At 39.9% G+C, this 23,221-nt stretch overlaps 1 protein-coding gene across 1 annotated transcript in view; it reads left to right on the top strand.

The window, feature by feature from the left end:
- The window catches only part of SHOC1 (shortage in chiasmata 1), a 101,286-nt gene that overhangs the window by 9,144 nt on the left and 68,921 nt on the right, over positions 1-23,221 (top strand). The window contains exons 4-8 of the mRNA XM_089301639.1: positions 3,037-3,124; positions 10,373-10,557; positions 19,638-19,800; positions 20,004-20,109; positions 22,698-22,851. Of these exons, the coding sequence (XP_089157765.1) occupies positions 3,037-3,124; positions 10,373-10,557; positions 19,638-19,800; positions 20,004-20,109; positions 22,698-22,851 (696 nt within the window). The remainder of the gene's footprint in view (positions 1-3,036; positions 3,125-10,372; positions 10,558-19,637; positions 19,801-20,003; positions 20,110-22,697; positions 22,852-23,221) is intronic.

Raw genomic sequence — 23,221 nt, 5'->3', positions numbered from 1 at the left:
GGAAGAGGTAGTTAAATGTGTTGGCTCCTGTTAAGACACCAAATAAGATGAGGATAGTGAGTTGACCATCCTCCTTTAGCTTGACTAAATGTAGGTCACTAATAACCTTGATAAGAATGGTTTCACTGGAATATTGGTTGTGAATATGATTGGATTATATTGAGAAGAAAATGCATATGGGGAATTAAGACAGTAAATTTGGAAAACTTGAACAATTTTGGTGTGAAGGTAAATTTTTAAATGAAGCAGTGAAATAAAGAGTTATTTTTTGTTGTAGTTTTTGGTTAGATGTATAATTTTTTTTAAGTGTGATAAGGAGAGAAAATGTAAAACATTAGTCTTGGAGATAATCATGGTAAAAAGAGAACATGATGAGGAAGGAAATAAAAAGTCTGGCTTAGGAGTAAAGGGATAAGAGCAAGAGCACAATTCTCTAATTGTGCTCTAATCTTAAGCTAGTACTTGACTGTTGATCTGCCCTCAGAAGCTGGCACTAGAACAGTTCTTCCCTCATGTAGATAAGAAGACAGAGTTTGGAGGCATTTATGCCAGTAGGTTGGTAGATTCGGTAGGGGAAGATGGGGTGGCTCTTCTCTATTATATCCATCTTCTGTGTGAAGGTGAGTCATTGACTAAAAGTGGATAGGAGTATGAGCACTAAAGATTGGAGGGGAGAATATGTGAAATAATCACCTTACTGAACCAGAAAGCCAGTTTTATTAGGGGTAAAGTATCATGTAAATGTTGGATGGCCATTTGGAATTTATGAGCATAATTAGAAATAATTTCATTCTGCAAAGCCGGGTGATATTTTTCCTAATAATTTTAAGCTTGTGTTTATATATAAAAAGGAGAAAATCTGCATTTTCTTAATACAGGTAAAGAGGCAAGGAAATCAAGAGTCTTTGTAAGGCTGTGCTGTGGGACTGGCCATGAAACCTAAGCTGTATAAAAAATAAATGATGTCATGAGGAGGGATGATGAATATTGTAAAAATGGAAAGTTCTTGAATGAATTGAAGGTCTTAATTGGGTTGAAAACTAAAAGAATAGCTTTCCTAAATATGACACTTTAAAAGTACAGAGGGAAAAAAATTATCATTTCTTCCAATTTCTTTCCTTTTTATTTTTTAAATAATAAAAACAAAAAAATATTGGGCATTTGTAATATGTAAGCACTGGTCTAAGAAATTTGCATGCCTTTTTATATTCAATCTTTACAACAGTGCCATGAAAATGCAATTTTTTCTAATTTTTTTAGAAGATTTTGTTTGAGAGGTAGAGTTACAGACAGTGAGAGAGAGAGAGAGGTCTTTCATCTGCTGGTTCACTCCCCAAATGGCCTGAAGCCAGGAGCCAGGAGCAGCTTCTGGGTCTCCCACGAGGGTGCAGGGGCCCAAGGACTTGGGCCATCTTCTACTGCTTTCCCAGGCCATAGCAGAGAGATGGACGGGAAGAGGAGCAGCTGGCTCTAGAACCAGCGCCCATAGGGATGCCAGTGCCCCAGGCAGAGGATTAATCTACTGTGCCACAGCACTGGCCCCTATTTCTAATTTGTACATGAGGAGATGAAGTACAAAGAGGTGATGAGATTTACCCAAGATCATGTAGTTAATTAGTAGCAGTACTAGGATTAAAATGTTCCTAAATCTGTTTACATGAATTACATGAAATTTGTTTACCTTAAATTTAAAAAAATTAAAATAAATCTAAACAGAGTAATTCCAAAACTTGTATTCTTTTTTCTTTTCTTTTCTTTTCTTTTTTTCTTTTAAAAGGCAGAGTGGACAGTGAGAGAGAGAGAGACAGAGAGAAAGGTCTTCCTTTGCCGTTGGTTCACCCTCCAATGGCTGCCGCGGCCAGAGCACTGCGGCTGGCGCACCTCACTGATCCGAAGGCAGGAGCCAGGTGCTTCTCCTGGTCTCCCATGGGGTGCAGGACCCAAGCACTTGGGCCATCCTCCACTGCATTCCCGGGCCACAGCAGAGAGCTGGCCTGGAAGAGGGGCAACCGGGACAGGATCCGATACCCCGACCGGGACTAGAACCTGGTGTGCCGGCGCCGCTAGGCGGAGGATTAGCCTATTGAGCCGCGGCGCCGGCCCAAAACTTGTATTCTTAACCACTAAACTTTCATATTTTTTTCAACGAAGACAGGCTCAGGAGCAATAAAACTAGTAAGAAATAACACTGTTCTCCCTCCCTTATATGTGGGAGCTAGAAGTTTAAAAAACTATGAAACAAATGCCCGTTTTGCTTTCATCTGCTGGTTCACTCCCCAAATGGCCTGAAGCCAGGAGCCAGGAGCAGCTTCTGGGTCTCCCACGAGGGTGCAGGGGCCCAAGGACTTGGGCCATCTTCTACTGCTTTCCCAGGCCATAGCAGAGAGATGGACAGTTTTGCTGCAAATAATACAATGTTTTGTGAAACTTTGTTTTAATTCTTTGTCAAGTAAATTAAGAATCATGTTTTAAAAAAACAAAAGGAGTAACACTGATGGTAGAGTACTGATTCTGACTATTGGTGGAAGAATATTCAGCAGTTAGTTTCTGACACTAGTTGACTTGCATATCACTGGTACCTCTGGTTAAGGAACCGTGCATCTAATTTAGGAGACAAGCCACAAATACCTAAAATTTTAAATATAAGACTATATATGATTAAATTCTAGAGTGCTACTGACAATATTGTAGCACTTCAAGGGTAATGCATTAGAGCTGGAGTGGCTAATAAAGCCTTAGGAGGTATGACTGTCCTGTTGACTAGGACTGTCTGGGATGGGAGTGCTATACAAGCAAAAGAGGAGCTATAAAATTGAGGATAGGATGTTAAGGTGATACTGCTTTGGCTGTAGTTGAGTTCTGGGGTTGAGTATGTTGTAATAATAGAATGATTATTTAAATGTTTGGATTCAGGTATCATTTGGAAAAAATTACACTTGTAAGCATTAAAGAGAACACCATAATATAAAAGTTGGTTTGTATTAAATGTTAAAAAAAAATTGTAGAGACTAATGCTTGCCATTCTCCTTTCTCTAGTCTCAGCTGTTCCAGTTTGGGGAAATACAGATATTTCAGTCTTGGACCAATGGAAAGCAAGTTTCCATGTGGAGGATTTCCTTGAGAAGTATGTGTCCTTAACCTCAAATTTCCCCTTTATGTCTAGAAGATAAACAGTAAGTTCTCTGGATACCTAAAGAGGGAAAAATCCCTTCCTTTATCTCCTCAGATTTTCTTCATTTATCTAAAGAAAAAGCACTAATTCGAATCACATAAGGAAGGTTAATAGAAGTGATTTATATCCTTTTTTTAATCTTTCCCTCATTTATCATATCTTAGCTGTCCTCTATGCATTTGTGTTAAAAAAGAGACAGAGAAATGAAGCCATTATTATGCTTTTAATCAATAAGCAAACTTGCTGTAGAAAGTGTCTATAGAAAGTACTTTGTACTAAAATTATTCTTTTACTCTATATAATAAGTGCAGCTTTAAAGCTATTTTTGAACATAGTTAATCAAAATGTTGTTTTTATTCAATTGTTATCAAATATTTATTGGGTACTGTCCTATATTTTGGGTACATGATTCAAAAATGAATAAGACATAGTCTCTACCTTAATGAAGAAAGAAATTAGGGAATAAAGATTTATAAATGAATAATTACAATGCAGTGTGCAAAGTATAATGACAAATAGGCATACAGAGTATAATATGGAAAAGAACATCTAACCCATCCTACATTGTTAGTGTAGACATGAATTAAAGATTTCAGTGCAAATGCAAGTGATATACTTTGTTGCTTCATTTCATGCAGTGTGCTAATCAGACCCAGGAAGTATTTCATTATTATTCACATTTTTCAAGTTGAATAATTAAGTTTTTCTTAGTTGCAAACAAAAAAAGTATGTTTAAATGTGTCTAGACCCTGAATACAATGAAGCCCCAATATACAATTTCTGTCAAGCAAGAATTTAAATCAGCCTAGGAAGATACTATATAAACATAGAAAAAAAGCAATGTGAAAAAATGGAATAATATTATAATAGATTAGCATAAGGTCTATTACAAAGCATAAAACCAGTAAGAAGTAAGCCGGCGCCGTGGCTCAATAGGCTAATCCTCCACCTTGCGGCGCCGGCACACCGGGTTCTAGTCCCGGTTGGGGCGCCGGATTCTGTCCCGGTTGCCCCTCTTCCAGGCCAGCTCTCTGCTATGGCCAGGGAGTGCAGTGGAGGATGGCCCAGGTGCTTGGGCCCTGCACCCCATGGGAGACCAGGAAAAGCACCTGGATCCTGGCTCCTGCCATCGGATCAGCGCGGTGCGCCGGCTGCAGCGGCGGCCATTGGAGGGTGAACCAACGGCAAAGGAAGACCTTTCTCTCTCTGTCTCTCTCTCACTGTCCACTCTGCCTGTCAAAAAAAAAAAAAAAAAAAAAAAAAAAACAGTAAGAAGTATCACATAGGCAAACTCCTGAGCAGTGAGGAAACGGAATGGTACAGTGAAAATTGCTCTGCGCTATGCATTAAAAGATGTGGATTGAGGCTGGTGCTGTGGCATGACAGGTAAAGCTGAAGCCTGCAGCATCAACATCCCATGTGGGTGCCGGTTCAAGACCCAGCTGCTCCACTTCTGATCCGAGTTTCTACTAATGTTCCTGAAAGTAACAAAAGATGACCCATGCCCATCGGCCCCTGCACCCATGTGGGAGACTGGGAAGAAGCTCCTGATCCTGGCTTTGGATTGGCCCAGCTCCTGCCATTGTAGCCCTTTGGGGAGTGAACAAGTGAATGGAAGACCTCTCTGTAACTCTGCCCTTCAAATAAATAAATACATCTTTAAAAACAAAACAAAAAAAAACGTGGATTTCATGTCTTGACTGCCAAAGTCAAGTGCTGAACTACTTGACTAGCCATTTTATCTTTAATTTTCACTTTCTTTAACTGTGTGATGATGATGGATCAGTGTCTCTCAAACTTTACATGTGAGTTGCCTAAAGATCAGATTTAAATGCAGATTATGATTCAGTCAGTCTTTCTTGGGGCATGAGATTCTGCATTTCTAATTTCCCAAGCTTTGCTATTGCTGCTACTCTGAGTAACAAGATACAAACTGATCTCCAAGGTCTCTTCATTCTGTGAGTTATTGATAGGATGGTCTGTACATTTCTAAGTGGCAGAGATCAGATTTCCAAAGAAATAGGAGTTGAGCATGGGCTGGGCATTGAAGGAGAAACTAATGAGAGAGAGTTAGAGCAGAGGAAACAATAGACCTGTCTGAAGACACAGAGACAGGAATAAGCAACAGTTAAGCAATAAAGGCAATGATTAGGCTAGTTTGGCTCAAACAAAAGATTCATGTGAGAGAAGTGAGACACTTGGAAGGAGTGACCATGCTATATGTGACCTTCCATTCACTTTGCAGTACCAAGATAGAGTCACAGCAAAGAGGGTGGAATCCAGCACTGCTCAGAATCAAATTACATTTCTCCACCTCCTAGCCAGACATAGCCATGTGACTAGCTTCTTCTGAATGAGATACAAACAAAAGAGGCTTACACAGTTTCTGGAGAATGTTCTTAAAGGGAAAGGATGTGTTTTTAACCTTCACTTTTCTTCCTCCCAATGATGAAATAACAAATCTAATGAATGGCTCCAGCAACTACTTTGTACTATGCTGATAAGAACCAAATCTCTGGGGCCAGTGCTGTGCCAGCACCAGCGCCTGCAGTGCCAGCGTCCTACATGGGCACCAGTTCAAGACCTGGCTGCTCTACTTCCAATCCAGCTCCATGCTAATGTGCCTGAGAAAGCAGCAGACAATGGCCCAAATCCTTGGGCCCCTGCACCCACATGGGGGACTGGGAAGAAGCTCCTGGCTCCTGGCTTCAGATCAGCCCAGTTCCCAGCGGTTGTTGCCATTTGGGGAGCTGGGCCAATCTGAAGCTAGGACCCAGGAGCCACTTCTAACTCTTCCACGTGGCTGCAGGGACCTAAGGACTTGGGCCATCCTCTGCTGCTTTCCCAGGCACATTAACAGGCTGATGCTACAGGCCAGGGCTTTAACCCACTGCACCACAGCACCAACCCCGTAAATATTTCATATAAATAAAATCATATGTTATGTGATTTTTTGTGATAGACATAATTCACTTACTGTTTTCAAGGTTCATCCACATTGTAGTTTGTATCAGTACTTCATTTCTTTTAATGCCAAATGACAATTCTTTATGGATATTAGGGTTATTTCTACTTTTTAACTATTATGAGTAATGCTACTTTGGACATTTATGTACAAGTTTTTAGGTAGAAGTATGTTTTCATTTCTCTTTGTAATACTGGAATTGCTAGGTCATACGATAATTCGTTATTTAGCTGTTTGAGAAATTGCCAGATTTTTATCCAAGCAGCTGTACCATTTACACTCCCACCAGCAGTGTATAAAGGCCCCAATTTATTCATGTTCTTACCAATATTTGATATCATATGTCATTTTTATGACAGCCATCCTAGTAGATGGCTCACTTTATCTTATTGTAGTTTGGATTTCATTTCTTTGATGATTAATAATGTTGTATATCTGTTCATGGCCTTATTTGTCTTTAGCATATTTGCTTTGGAGAAATGTCTATTCAGGTCATTTGCCTACTTATAAACTGGGTTATCTTTTTATTATCAGATTTTAAGAGTTCTTTATGTATTCTGGATGCAAGTCTCTTATCAGATACATGGGTATAATTTGCAATTTTTTTGTCTTAATGGATGTCTTTTCACTTTCAAGATGCTATCCTTTAAAGCAAAACATTTTAAAACTTTGAAACAGTCAATTTACCTTGTTCTTTGGTCACTTGAGCTTTTGGTGTCATAGCTAAGATGGCTTGACCTAAGTCAAAGTCACAGGGATTTATTCCTATATTTTCTCGAAATGGACTGCCTAATTAAAAGACCCAAGTCGAATCATAAGTTACTTCTATTATAACCCACCAATGGTGTCCCATTGCACATAGAATAGAATCCAAAGTCCTCACCAAGGCTTAAAAGGTCAAACATGATTTGCTTCCTACTTGCCTGTCTAACCTTACTCTGTTCCAGTCACCCCTACCTGTCTACTTTTTCTTAGCACAGGCCAACCAATTTCCTCACTTTAGACCATTCTTTTTCATTACTCAGTAGCTGCAGATACAGTAGCTTCTCAGAGGGTCGGTCACTAAATAGCCTCTCTAAAATATTCCTCTTCCAATCCCCTGGCTGTTATTTGATGTCCATATCTTGTTTTATTTCATTCATAGAGGCTTTTTTACTATCTGAAGTGATGTTTTATATTTATTTGTCTATCTTTCCTTTTGCAGGCAAGCTTCTTGAGGGCAAGAATTTTGTTTGGTTCAGAACTCCTAACTTTTAAAAAAATTTTTTTAATTTATTTATTTGACAGGTAGGGTTATAGACAGTGAGAGAGAGACAGAGAGAGGTCTTCCTTCTGTTGATTCACTCCCCAAATGGCCACTACGGCCGGCGCTGCGCTGATCCAAAGCCAGGAGCCAGGTGCTTCTTCCTGGTCTCCCATGCAGGTGCAGGAGCCCAAACACTTGGGCCACCCTCCACTGCCCTCCTGGGACACAGCAGAGAGCTGGACTGGAAGAAGAGCAACCGGGACTAGAACCCGGAGCCCATATGGGATGCCGGCGCCTCAGGTGGAGGATTAACCAAGTGAGCCATGGTGCCGGCCCCCAGAACTCCTAACTTTTGAGTTAAGGAATTAATGAATGGGAGTGGACAAACTTACCCAAAAGGAATGACACAGAAAGAAAGACAATATTTTCTAGACTGGATATGTCAGAAACACCATAATTTACATGTTAGGTAAAGGAGGAGGCACCAGTAAAGACAGAATGAGTAATATTGGATAGGGAGATAGGAGATGAGACAGCAAACAGTGGTCTTCATAGATCATTTATATCTGGGGAAAGAGAATTAGTTGAATGTTCTTGAAACTACAGCATCATGTATTATTGCAAAGTGCTACTCTGTTTGCCAACATAATCTTTTTTTTTAACTTTTATTTAATGAATATAAATTTCCAAAGTACAGCTTATGGATTACAATGGCTCCCACCCCCCCCACCCCCGCCCTCCGCGGCTCAATAGGCTAATCCTCCACTTTGCAGCGCCGGCACACTGGGTTCTAGTCCCAGTTGGGGCGCCGGATTCTGTCCCGGTTGCCCCTCTTCCAGGCCAGCTCTCTGCTATGGCCCGGGAATGCAGTGGAGGATGGCCCAAGTCCTTGGGCCCTGCACCTGCATGGGAGACCAGGAGAAGAACCTGGCTCCTGACTTCAGATCAGTGCGGCACGCCAGCCGCGGCGGCCATTGGAGGGTGAACCAGTGGCAAAAGGAAGACCTTTCTCGCTGTCTCTCTCTCTCACTGTCCACTCTGCCTGTCAAAAAAACAAAACAAAACAAACAAAACAAAACAAAAAAAAAAACCATAATTTTTTTTTAAAGATTTATTTATTTATTTGAAAGTCAAAGTAACACAGAGAGAGGAGAGGCAGAAAGAGAGAGGTTCACTCCCCAGTTGGCTGCAGAGGCCAGAGCTGGGCCGATCCGAAGCCAGGAGCCAGGAGCTTCTTCCAGGCCCCCCACATGGGTGCAGGGGCCCAAGGACTTGGGCCATCTACTGCTTTCCCAGACAAACGCAGAGAGCTGGCTCAGAAGTGGAGCAGCTGGAACTCAAACCAGCGCCCGTGTGGGATGCCGGCACTTCAGGTGGCAGCTCTACCCGCTATGCCACAGCGCTGGCCCTGGCAACATATTTTTTTAAAAAAACAGCAACAGGGGCTGGCATAGTAGGTTAAAGCTCCACCTGCAGTGCTGGCATCCCTTATGGGCACCTGTTCTAGTCCTCCCTGATGGCCTGAGGAAGCAGTGGAAGATGGCCCATGTGATTGGGCCCTTGTACCTGTGTGGGAAATATGGAAGAAGCTCCTGGCTCCTGGCTTCCATCTGGCCCAGCTCCAACTGTTGCAGCCATTTAGGGAGTGAACTAGCAGATGGAAATTCACTCTGTTTATCTCTCTCTGTAACTGTGCCTCTTAAACAGATAAATAAATTTTTTAAAGATTTATTTATTTATTTGAAAGGTAGAGTTACACACACACACAGAGAGAGAGAGAGGTCTTCCATCCTCTGGTTCACTCCCCAACTGGCCGCAACGGCTGGAGCTGTGCCGATCCGAAACCAGGAGCCAGGAGCTTCTTCCGGGTCTCCCACGCAGGTGCAGGCGCCCAAGGACTTGGGCCTTCTACTGCTTTCCCATGCCATAGCAGAGAGCTGGATCAAAAGTGGAGCAGCCAGGTCTCAAACTGGCACCCATATGGAATGCTGGCACTGCAGGCGGCAGCTTTACCCACTATGCCACAGTGCTGGTCCAGGAAGATCTCTTATAATACCAAATACTCTAATTGGCAGATAAACCTGTATCAGTTAAGAAACCAATATTGGCAAAGTTAAGGAAGTCAAACAAAGTCCCCAGGACTAGCAACAGCAGGTGTTGTCACCACCCTAAGCTTGAAGAAGAAGCAAGGGAACTAAGCAAAACCCAATAAGAGCTACAGCTCTAGGAGAGGGGCTGTCTGACAAGATAACCATTGGTAGAAGAGGGCAGCCACTTCCCAACTGTGGCTCAGCACTGAAGAATTCGGAAAGAATGCTTTTCTGGCTATCTCTCACCTTTGAACTTCTAGTGCATGTCATTTGCTAAACTCAACAAGAAGAGACAGGGCATGGAGTCTTGGTTGATTCACAGAGGTCAGCATCCCAGGTTGCAGACCAAAACATAAAAGGTTGTATAATGATACTGAGGAAGAGACATTGAATATGGCACAAGGGCAGTTTTACGGTGCATGGCAAAACCTAGAAATCTGTATCATCTTAAGCTCATTATTTCTGCTTTTAGGAGATGTGTTTTGAAAAAAATGATCAGATAAGTACACAAAGATTTTCTTTGCAGTGTTGCTTATAATAGCAAATAAAACAAATTTCTAGTAGTAGGGAACTTGCTGAATAAATTGTGATTTCCTGATATAATGGGATAATGTTCACCCATTCAAAAATGAAATGAATGCAATTGAGTGATAAGCGAATGTTCTCATTCTTTATTACTTAGTACTAAAAAAGCTATAGAATAATTAATCAATTTTCTTTTAAAATATCCAAAAAATAAGTGAGAAATTTATATAATTTCTGCATTCATCTCAAGTAATGGAGCTGTAATTTTTCTCTGTATCTGTTGAAATTTGATATTGAAATTTGACATATCCTATTTATTAATAAAAAATCTTCTAAAATAGGACATATGTAAAATCAATTTTATAATGTCATAGGAAAACACCTGCAAGAATGGTTACCCGGGTTAATTGCGACTGTGAAGAAATTGTTCCAAGTTCAAATCCAAACTCACAACCTGAAGTAGAAGAAGGCAGCTTTTACACCTTCCAGGACTACAGTGAAGTCTTTACACCTATCAAGTGTTCAGAGAAATATTCATCTTCTCAGGCACAGAGCCAAGGTATTATATTTGTTATTTAATTGTTATAAATCATTTCTTACTAACACAACGATTTTTATTTCAGTTTTTCTCTAATTCGCTTTAAATTATTTTTATTACATATATTTACTGCATAATTACAATTCTAAACTTTGCGACATTAGAGAAATATTTACTTCTTTTTTTTTTGACAGGCAGAGTGGACAGTGAGAGAGAGAGACAGAGAGAAAGGTCTTCCTTTGCTGTTGGTTCACCCTCCAAAGGCCGCCGTGGCAGGAGAAGCCAGGTGCTTCTCCTGGTCTCCCATGCGGGTGCAGGGCCCAAGCACTTGGGCCATCCTCCACTGCGCTCCCTGGCCACAGCAGAGAGCTGGCCTGGAAGAGGGGCAACCGGGACAGAATCCGGCGCCCCGACCGGGACTAGAACCCAGTGTGCCGGCGCCGCTAGGTGGAGGATTAGCCCAGTGAGCCATGGCGCCGGCTGAAATATTTAATTTTTTTTTAAAAAGATTTATTTATTTATTTGAGAGTCGGAGTTACATAGAGAGAGAAGGAGAGACAGAGAGAGAGAGAGGTCTTCCATCGGCTGGTTCACTCCCCAATTGGCCACAATGGCTGGAGCTGTGCCAATCTGAAGCCAGGAGCCAGGAGCTTCTTCCCAGTCCCTACGTGGGTGTAGGGGCCCAAGGACTTGGGCCATCTTCCACTGCTTTTCCAGGCTTAGCAGAGAGCTGTATTGGAAGTGGAGCAGCTGGGACTCAAACCTGCACCCATATGGGATGCCAACACTGCAGGTGGCGTCTTTACCCACTACGCCACAGCACCATTCCTAGAAATATTTACTTTTTCATGATGATCTTCTTTTGTAAATTGGGTTAGTTTAGGAGTTTGCTGAGCCTCAAAGTTACCTATAGAGATTTGTTTGTAGTGTACTTACAACAGATCGCTAATGTGATATTAGCATCTGTATACGGATCTGATGATGTAGCATTCCACTATAACAATAAATTACTGGATTATGATGTGTTGGTTATATTTCATTTTTCAAAATATGCTAATGATTTCCAGTGTCTTCTAACTTGTCTGAAACCAAAGTTCAAATAGAGATGGAGTAGCTGCAGTGTAAAGTGAAGGTATAAATAGATAGATAGATAGATAGATATAGATACTCAGTTTTACAGATTTCCTATAAATAATAATTGAAAGTGTATTTTATACAAACTATAGTCCAAATCGCTCATCTTACTAGAGGGTGCTGAATTCTTTCAACCATTTAAAAAGCTGCTGATAATTGCCTTCCTGGTATGTGTAATAGCCTATTCCCTTTTTAAATTATAAAACTTAAGGCTTTATTATATAATAACTGTGATCATTTAAGAAATGCTATAGCTGAGTATGAAAATACTTTGGTTCTTTTATTGTTATTTTTATGCATAAACAAAAATTGTGCATAAAATTTTTAGTGTTGGCTGGGTATGTGGTGATATATACAGAAATTCCTCTGATAATTTTGAGGAGAGAGAAATTATATTAAAGACTAAACTTGAGAACATAATATAATAGAAAAGGCCTGATTTGGAGTCAAGAAGATATGAATTTGCAGTCCAAATCTACTTCTAAGAAGTGGTACAGAGGAGCAGGCATTGTGGTATGCTGCTTGGGAAGCCGCATCCCACATCAGAGTGCCTGGTTTGAGCCCCGGCTGCTCTGCTTCTGATCCAGCTTCCTGCTAAGGTGATCCTGGGAAGCAGCAGGTGATGGCTCAAGTAGTTGAGTTCCTGCCATATACGTGGGACACCCAGAGGGAGTTCAGGGTTCCTGACTTTGACCTAACTTAGCCCCAGTTGTTGCAGGCATTTGGGTAGTGAACCAGCAGATAGTAAGTATATCTGTCTCTCTGTCCCCCTCCTTCTCTCTCTCTCTCCCTCTCCCTTTCAAATAAACTAACTTTGAAAAAAAAAAAAGATGCATATGTCCTATTGTGAAAATATCTGGGTTCATACTTGACTCTGGCTCCTGACTTCAGCTTCCTGTTAATACAGATCCTGAGAGGAAGTTGTGATGTTTCAAGTAATTGGGTTCCTGTAACTCACATGGGAGACCTGGATTGAGTTCTCAGTTCCCAGCTTTGGCCCTGGCCTAGGCCTGCCTGTTAAGGCATTTGGGGAGTAAAGCAATGAATGGGAGCTCTGTCTCTTTCTCCCTTTCTCTCTGCCCCTCTCAAATAAAAATAAATTAATAAAATTTCAAAGAAAAAGTGGGAAAGTTGTCATTCTATGACTTGGGGAAATTTTTATGTTTTTCAGTATTTTTTTTATAATTTCTCTCTATTAACCTATTCTAATTTCTTATAAAAATTTTCTGGGGATAAAACAATATGTATATATGTAAATAAATAGTTTGTAAGAATAATGGGCTATACAAACATAGCTATTATTGTTAATGTGGCAAATTAGAAGTGACTTGGCTAGGATCCACTATTCACTGAAAGAAAATATGCTTGAATTTCCCAAATACAAAGGGTCATGTGTCATTAGCAATTTCACTTGCTTTCTCTACAATTATATTGACTATTGCCAGGTTAGTAGATACCTTTGTTCTTACTGTCTAAATCTGAAGGATCATATACTTTAAAATCAACTGATACTCTAAGTTTGCTGTGTTTTGTAAGAAATATAATTACTAAATTATAAGATAATTTCAAAACATTTAAAACATAAAAATACTGACTAGTTTTCTTTGTTGGTTGGTTTGTTGAAATTTAATAATTTTTCTACACTGTTCATATATTATTTGTCAATACAAAAAATAACCATTTTCTTGAGTATCATAGGTATTGTGGGAACATATGAGCAAATTTAACTATAGCTGCGATGTTTTTAAATAAAGTTATACATGTATACAGTTTATAGAGTCAGATAGTTCATTAAATTTTATAATAGAAAGCAGCAATCTCCTGACTTCATCAATCACTTCCGTTTTTTTACTCTTTAGAGGCAACTGCTTTTAACTTTTTGAAACAATTTCAGAACGAATTCTATTTCTTTTACCACTTATTTATGTATCTGTGTGCTGCTATTGCTTGATTTTTTTTTTTTTTAGCTTTAGGCTTTATCTATTGACTTCTCATCATGAAAATGAAGATGTAACTGCTTCATTCTTCTATTCCTTCACTACCACATACACTTAAATTTCCTACTGTGTGTGTATTCCTAATGTATGTGTATCTCCCAATGTAGTTGTATTACAACTTTGGTCAAATCAGTATTTATGATTAATAGAATTATGGTTGTATAAACAGCTATTCTTGGCTGAAACCAGTATTGTGGTTTTAATTATTTCTTTCTTGTATTCCATAAAGTTAAGGCTTCTTTTCTATTTTTCTTCTTTTTCCATATATTTCATACACAGAACTTGATATTGCAGCTCTCACCTAGTTATCTAAAACTCCTCTTAATACATTCAAACATCAGGTATACTACTAGTTTTTATCTTTGGACATTTTAGTTCTAGAACCAGTAATTATCAACTTCACCCTTGGGCATTCTGTCTCCTTTTTTTTTTGTATTGGGTCCTGTGTTTCTTCAGTTCTGTGGCTATCAATGTACTCAGTTCTCTCCCACCATACTTTAGAGTACTTCTACTTGTGGCTTTCAGCATGCTAAGTATGTCTTTTGAAAACGTCCATGTCCTGAAATCTTAATTCTATCATCACCTTTAAAAGATTGTGTGACTAATTGGAGAATTTAATATTGGAAATAATATTTTCTTTTTCAAAAAGATTTATTTATTTGAAAGACAGAGTTCGAGAGGCAGAGGAAGAGAGAGGGAGAGGGAGAGGGAGAGGGGGAGAGAGAGAGAGAGTGTGTGTCTTTTATCCACTGGTTCACTCCTCAGATGTCTGCAATGGCCAGAGCTGGGCTGATCCAAAGCTAGGAACCAGGAGCTTCCTCCAGGTCTCCTGTGCGGGTGCAGGGGCCCAAGGACTTGGGCCATCTTCTACTGCTTTCCCAGGCTATAGCAGAGAGCTGGATCAGAAGTGAAGCAGCCAAGAGTTGAACTGGCACCCGTAGGGGTTGCTAAGACTGCAGGCAGAGGCTTTACCTGCTGTGCCACAGCACCTGCCCCATAATATTTCCTTAGAATTTCAAAGACATTGCTACATTTTACTCTAGCTTTCAGTATTACTGTTAAGAACTCCAGTGCCTCTTGAATTCATAAATGTTTTCACATGATCTCCTTTTTATATTGAATAGTTTAATGATTTTTTATTGTAGCCTTCTGAAATTTCATGATGGCTTTCCTTGTTGTGGATCTGTTTTCATACACTAGGCTAACTATATGATGTACCTTATCAATCAGGATATTCCTGAATTCAGTTTTTTTAAATGTATTTGTTTATTTGAGAGGCAGAATTACAGAGAGGGAGAGACAGAAAGGGAGGTCTTTCATCACTCGTTCAGTACCCAAATGGCCACAATGGCCAGAACAGGGCTGTTCCAAAACCAGGAGCCACGAGCTTCTTCCAGGTCTCCCATGTATATGCAGGGGCACAAGCACTTGGACCATCTTCTGCTGCTTTCCAAGGCCATTAACAGAGAGCTGGATTGGAAGAGGAGCATCCAGGACAAGAACTGGCACCTATACAGTGTGCTGGCGCCACAGATGGAGGCTTAACCTACTATGTCACAGTGCCAGCCCTCCTGCAATTCAGTTTTAAGAAAATTTCTTGAATTATGTCTTTGATGAATTCCTTTCCTTAGTTTTCTCTTGTTCTCTCTTCTTGAATCTCCTGCTATTCATTTATTGAGGTCTTCTTTAGTGTCCTTTAATAAAAATTTTTTTCTTCATAAAGATATTACTAATCTTTTATGAGATTTATCCCTGAGTACTTTATTTTAGCTACCATTATTTTATTTCTAAATCAAGTTTTCTGTTTATTATTTGTGTGTAACAAAAGGCAGTTCATTTTTATAGTGCTCTTATATTCACCCACCTCTTAGACTAATATTAATCCCAGCAGTTAATTGTCATGGCATAATCATGTTGTCTATGAATAATAAGCACATATTTCTTCCTTTACAATGTTTATATTTTTTTTCTTACCCTACTGACAAGGACTTCAATGCATTGTTTTGTAGAATTAGGATAGTTTCTATCCTTGTCTTGTTCCTGACAGTGAAGGAAATGTTTCCAGTATTGAAACTTTACTGGTGAGATGTTAAAGGCATTTCCTTTATTGGGCTGTGGAAACTTCCTTCCTGTTACTACTTTTAAACATAAATGAAGATTGAATTTTATTAACATTTTTCTCTGTGTATCAACATATATCTGAATTTTAAATACACAGAATGCCCCTTCACTAAAAACTCACCCAACAATCCAAAGATAAATTGTTTATTATTGTGAGCATACTATGTATGCATTATATTATTTTATATGTTAACATTATTGGGGTCCACGCTTGGTGCGTGGGTTAAAGCTGCAGCCTGCAGTGCTGGCATCCCATATGGGCACCAGTTCAAGTCCTGGCTGCTCCACTGCTGATCCTGCTCTCTGCTATGGCCTGGAAAAGCAGTAGAAGATGGCCCAAGTCCTTGGGCTCCTGTACCCATGTGGGAGACCTGGAAGAAGCTCCTGGTTCCTAGCTTCGGATCAGCTCAGCTCTGACCATCGCGGCCATTTGGGAGGGAACCAGCAGATTGAGGATCTCTCTCTCTCTGCCTCTGCCTCTCTGTAACTCTGCCTTTCAAAGAAATAATAAATCTTTTTGAAAAAAGTTAACATTATCTTGGAAACATTTCATTGTATATTTAAGCTAAATCTTTTTGAAAAAAGTTAACATTATCTTGGAAACATTTCATTATATACTTAAGTTTTCTTCAAAAGCTTGGGTTTTGGAGCCAGCGCTGTGGCATAGTGGGTAAAGCTGCCACCTGCAGTGTTAGCATCCCATATGGGCACCAGTTCAAGTCCTGGCTGCTCCACTTCCAATCCTGCTCTCTGCTGAAGCCTGGGAAAGTAGTGGAAGATGGCCCAAGTCCTTGGGCCCCTGCACCCGTGTGGGAGACTAGGAATATGCTCCTGGCTACTGGCTTCAGATCAGTGCGGCTCCGGCCATTGCGGCCATCTGGGGAGTGACCAGTGGGTGGAAGACTCTTTCTCTGCCTCTGTCTCTCTGTAACTCTGCCTTTCAAATAAATAAATAAATCTTTAAAAAAAAAAAGAAATCTTGGGTTTTAATGACTGCAGTTTTAAATCTTTTGTATGTAACACACATTCCCCAGTTTGAGGGTATTCATGGTTTAAATTTCAGATCTGTACATAAATGTATGTTCTTATTTCAGATTATTTCCATAGAGTGAATTCCTGGAAATGGGCTACATGATATAAGTGTTTTTCTCAACTATATGTCCACTAGCACTGTATAAGAATATTTTGTTCTGGGGCCAGTGTCTGGCACAGCAGGTTAAGCTGACACTGGCATCCCATATGAGTACCAGGTAGAGTCCTGGCTGTTCCACTTCCAATCCAATTCCCTGCTAATGCACCCAAATGGGATGCCAATGTCACAGGTGATTGCTTTACCCACTATGCCATAACACCAGCCCTCCAAAAAAGTTTTTTATTTTCTTCCATATTCTTTCTGAACATTTTTATTCATTGATATTTCACATATTGGTAGTTATCATGAATGTTTTTAATTAATTTTTGGACTAGATTGTATGTATTAGAAAACCATTAATTTTATAATTCTTATCAGACACTTCAGTAAACTCCTTTGTTTGTTTTCAATTCATTATCTTGGGTTTTCTAGGTAGACCAAAGTATCTTCTGCAAAAAATAAGCATCTTCTTTCCTCTCAATAGACCTCTTCTTTTTTTCTGCCTTTTTTTTTTCATGGTTAACTAGTCAGAATTTTGTTTCCTGGTGACAGTTTAACACTCCCCTATAATAGAGGAAAGCAGTTGCTTTATATCTATGTAGAACACATAGTAGTTCTAATAAAGTAGGAACTCTCCTACTTTATTTAACTCACCCTTGGTAAAACCTCTCTATAATCTATAATTATAAAGAACATTTGTTGTGGTGAGATGCTGCCCTCAAGTGGTACCATCAAAGGGTACTTGGAAAACAAGACCTATAACTGACATACAATGTCCAACATCCACACACACACACACACACACACACCCGTGTATTCCCACAATGTATGGGAATGCATGGAGGGAAGATGGCTGGAGAAGTCTGGAAGTGGTTGGTGGAAGTGGAGGTATAAAACAATTCTGTTTGGGTTTTTTACTGATAATAACTCCATTAATATTACATAATAGACTATATCAGCCCATCTTTAACTTTCTCAAATATACTCTCTTTAGACATAGTATTGATTGACTAGCTTTCTTTGGTGTATCTTGGGAAGCTTTTGGCCATGAGATCCTCAGGAACTTAATGGGTTCACATAAACAATCTCTTAGGAGGCCAGTTTGTATCACAGGTTCTCTTTTGGCATATCTGGTTAGCCAGCAGCAGGCAAAAGAATGTTAGCTGGCTGCCTGTCTTACACCACATGTTTGTTAGATACATACATACAAATTATGTAGTTGGCTATGGGAGAAATCACTATGTGAAAACTATATAGTATTGCTCTCTCATGTCACTATCCATAGCAAGAGAATGTTGCTTCTCTGGTCAAGGTGGTCCTCACTTTTAGGAACTTGGCTCTCTTAGTAATTCTTCATCTGAGTATACATCATGCCTTTTCTCTGTCTACCCAGGAGCTAATTGAAGAGTGGGGGAAGTTTTTATGTTCCTCCCCAAAGCTCAGAAACTATGAAAGCTCTCTCACAGCCAAGATCCTAAAGTCACCCAAAGATGGCAGGGTGGGGTAGAGTGGATACATTTATTCCAGCAATTGACTGTTAACAGTAGAGTTTCTTAATATGTAAGCTATACCACACTTCTCAAGTAGATACTTCTCTATATAACTTTCATTGTGAACAATCTAATAGCAGCCATGTATGAATAACTTTAGAATGACAGAATCAGGGTTGACCTCCTTGGTATGCTGTATAAACCATCATCATTCCCTACATGCTAGAGTCTCTGGAGGATGAACTGCAGACCTTAAGATATAAAATGATGTAGAGAGAAGACCAGGCTGGCATCGTGGTGCAGTAGGTTAAGCCACTGCTTGTGATGCTGCCATCCGGTGTGATTTAGGCCTAGGCCCAGCTCCTGCTGTTGCAGCATTTGGACAGTTAATCAACAGATTGAATATCTCTGTTTCTGTCTGTCTCTTTCTCTCTCTCCCTCTCTCTGTTGCACTGCCTTTCAAATAAGTAAATACATAAATCTTTTTAAAAGGAGATGGGGGAGGGGCAGCTGGTGCTGTGGCACTGCAAGTTAAAGCCCCAGCCTGAAGCACCGGCATCCCATCTGGGCACCGATTCTAGTCCTGGCTGCTCTACTTCTGATCCAGCTTTCTGCTAGGGCCTGGGAAAGCAGTAGATGATGGCCCAGGTCCTTGGGCCCCTGCACCCATGTGGGAGACTAGGAAGAAGACTGGAAGAAGGAGACTAGGAAGAAGACTAGAAGAAGCTCCTGACTCCTGACTTCGAAACAGCTCAGCTCTGGCCATTGCAGCCATTTAGGGAGTGAACCAGCAGATGGAAGACCTCTTTCTCTTTCTCTCTATCTCTACCTCTCTCGGTAGCTCTATATTTCAAATAAATAAAAATAATTTTAAAAAAAAGGTGATAGGGAAGACCAGAGTCAGCAAAAATCAAATGCTTTTATTTGGAAGTATAAAAGCACAGAGATTACTTAAGCTAATCTGTTGATCAAGTTTAAGATATTACGCCTCTTTTGGCATACTTGGCTATTCCTCAGTGTAACATATAATATTAGAATTTATTGAGTTTTTCCTGTGTTTCAATACTATCCAACATGCTTTATATGGACAGTATGATGAAGAACTAAAGAATTAAAAATGTGTTTGGAAAACACAACTATATCTAATAGCTGATTTTAGTAAGTATCTAGATTCCTTTGTATAATGTTGTTTTTTCTTATTCCTTTATATTTCTTATTTATTTTCAGATTTATATATTGATGAAGAAATGATTTTTGTAAATAGTTTGATGGATTATAAAAATCAGCTACCAACTTTGCAAACTCTCTTGAGTAGACTAAAATTATTTAAGTTAAAGGACCCTCTTATAGATTTCAAAAAACAGACCTTCAATGAAGATATTGTTTTCAGGTAGTTAATTTCTCATTGCTGTAAATATTTTTAAGGGAAGCAAACATTCTTTGAATGATCATAAGTTTAGATACTATCAATAATATTTCCTCATATTACTGAACTCAACTTTAATTTTAATTATTATATGTTTTGATTGGCAACATTTAGTACACAATTTACTTTTCATAAACACTAATTATTAATATTGCTTTTCTTTTAAGGGAATGTTTATCATCTCAAGGAAGTTGGGACGTTTTTCTGAAAGATCTTTATATGGATAAAGAGAACTTTTGTAAGGTGGAACTAGGAGATGCAGATTTAAATGAGGTTATATTTGCTTTCTGTAATATGAAACTAATGAAGCACATGTCTATAAACATTATTAAAATATAATGAATTGAATATGTATCAACTAAGGAATCAAATTTACTTCCCAATAGTGGTTCTTTGGCTTGCACAAAAGAACTACCTGAAGAATTTAAATATACATATCTGATTTAATTAGTGTGATAAGCAGGAAAAGTTTAGAGAACTTCAAAACCTTTCCCAATAATTTTAATCACTAGCCGGGGTCTAGGAAATTAAGTACTCATGTCTAATTTAAGATTGGAGACTAGAGCTAGGAAGATTGATTTGTGAGTTATGCACAAGTCGATAGTACTGAGCTTTCAGAGAAGTGATCTCATTGAGAGAGTGAGAATGTAGAGAATCCAAAAACTGAATATTAGGTGCTGCCAATGTCTATTAAGGAAGGTGGCATCTTTGCCTATAAAAGGTAAAGTACTCAAAGATAGCTCCCCTTTTCATCATGCAATTCCAACAGTATACAAGGTTGTTACTGTGCTCTGTTTATAAAGAGTTTCTCACAGTTGAAAATGCTAGTAACTTTTACAGTTTAACAAACTCAAAAATGTAGAACTATGTGGATTAGATGCTTTCACAGAGTTACTTAAAAATATTTTGGGGTGAGATAATAGGAAATTTTAAAAAAATATTATTTATTTGAAAGGTAAAGTTACAGAGAGGCAGAGAGAGAGAGAGAGATGTCTTCCATCCGCTGGTTCACTTCCCAGATGGCCGCAACAGCTGGAGATGTGCTGATCCAAAGCCAGGAGCCAGGAGCTTCTTCCGGGTCTCCCATGTGAATGCAGGGGCCCAAGGACTTGGGCCATCTTCCACTGCTTTCCCAGACCATAGCAGAGAGCTGGATGGGAAGTGGACCAGCTGAGACTAGAACTGGCGCCCATATGGAATGCCATTACTGCAGGTGGCGGCTTTACCTGCTATGCCACAGCACTGACCTCCAGAAGTGTTTTATATTTGGGGATTTTCTTAATATGTCCAAAGCACATATATTACATATAGTGGACTTAAAACATTAAAATTAAAATTAATTAAAAACTGAACATGAGAGTGAAAATATTAATTCACCTATTGGCCCCTTATTTCCAGTCTGTATTCTGTTCCCCTTTACCTCTGGGAGGCATGCCAGTAGTCTCACTTGTTGAGGAATCCAATTCTGTAGGAATGAGAGAAAAAAATTCCATAGAGTGCAGAAAACATCCACTCCACTCCATGGTCTCTCTCTCTCTCTCTTTTTTTTTTTTTTTTTTTTTTTTTTGACAGGCAGAGTGGACAGTGAGAGAGAGAGAAAGGTCTTCCTTTGCCGTTGGTTCACTCTCCAATGGCTGCCACACGCTGATCTGATGGCAGGAGCCAGGTACTTCTCCTGGTCTCCCATGGGGTGCAGGGCCCAAGCACTTGGGCCATCCTCCACTGCACTCCCTGGCCACAGCAGAGAGCTGGCCTGGAAGAGGGGCAACCGGGACAGAATCCGGTGCCTCAACCGGGACTAGAACCCGGTGTGCCAGCGCCGCAAGGCGGAGGATTAGCCTAGTGAGCCGTGGCACCGGCCTTCATCGTCTCTTTTTATTCCCTCATTTACCATCTCTCATGTGCTGCAGTGATAGTTTTTAATTTAGAGGATATTTCTGTCTCTGGGGATATTGTGCATCACTGATGTAATGAGTGACCATAAAAGACATTTTTCAGAGAGAATATTCTTTATAATAGAATGTATTTTGACTGCTACATTTCTGTTTTTAAAAAATATGTTAGGGGCTGGCACTGTGGTGTAGTGGGTAAAGCCGCCATCTGCAATATCAGCATCCCATGTGGGCGCCAGTTCGAGTCCTGGCTGCTCCACTTCTGATCCAGCTCTCTGCTATGGCCTAGGGAGTCCTTGAACCCCTGCACTCACATGGGAAGACCCGGAGGAAGCTCCTGGCCCCTGGCTTTGGATTGGCACAGCTCCAGCGGTTGCTACCATCTGGGGAGTGAACCAGTGGATGGAGGGTCTCTCTTTCTCTCTTCCTCTGCCTCTCTAAAACTCTGCCTTCAAACAAACAAACAAACAAACAAGTAAATAAATCCTTTTAAAAAATTATGTTTAGCGGGCCGGCGCCGTGGCTCACTTGGTTAATCCTCCACCTGCGGCGCGGGCATCCCATGTGGGCACCGGGTTCTAGTCCTAGCTGCTCCTCTTCCAGTCCATCTCTCTGCTATGGCCTGGGAAAGCAGTAGAAGATGGCCCAAGTGCTTGGACGCCTGCACCTGCGTGGGAGACCAGGAGGAAGCACCCGGCTCCTGGCTTCGGATTGGCGTAGCTCCGGCCATTGCAGCCATTTGTGGGGTGAACCAACTGAGGGAAGACCTTTCTCTCTCTCTCTCTCTCTCACTGTGTAACTCTGCCTGTCAAAATAAAAAAAATTATGTTTAGCATTAAAAATTTTTGAGTATGAGATTAGTTTAATTTTAATTTGGCACACCATTTAAGCAACTGTATCCATTTATGACTAAAAATGTTTATTTGGAAAAATTCACTAAAACCTTATTTTAACTGTATATTATTTCAGCCATTATTTTTTTATTTTGAGTTTGAATCCTTACTATCTACAATTCTTAAACAAGAAACTAGTGTTCCATCACTGTCAGACCTGAAGGAGTTATTAAACTTAAAGCCAGAAGTAATAAATTACGTAGATGAAAATGAAAAGCTTTTCAAAAGAGGTAAGAATTACTTTTAAAATGTATTTCTTATAAAAACCACTTAATGTTTGTTCCACAAACATTCCACAAGTCTTTTCTGTGTATTACATGTTAAAATTTCAGAACTATTCTCTTTGTCATTCTCTTTCTACTACTTCCAGGCTTAAGACTTCTCTGAAATCAGTGTAACTATTTCAAGGTAATTGCACAAATACATCTGAAACACCTATGACCTCACTAATGTTTTAAAGAGCTGTTTTTTTATGTACAGTGAGGGCACTATCAATTTCTACATTGGCTTTGGTTAGCTTTGGAGAGGCTCATTAGTAAGGAGCTCAGAGGTGGGCGCCGCGGCTCACTCTCCACCTGTGGCGCTGGCATCCCAGGGTTC

Source organism: Oryctolagus cuniculus, chromosome 1 (assembly GCF_051225735.1).
Source record: "Oryctolagus cuniculus isolate XC-2025 breed Fujian yellow rabbit chromosome 1, ASM5122573v1, whole genome shotgun sequence".
NCBI classification, from domain to species: domain Eukaryota; kingdom Metazoa; phylum Chordata; class Mammalia; order Lagomorpha; family Leporidae; genus Oryctolagus; species Oryctolagus cuniculus.
This window is presented reverse-complemented; position numbering and strand designations above follow the sequence as displayed.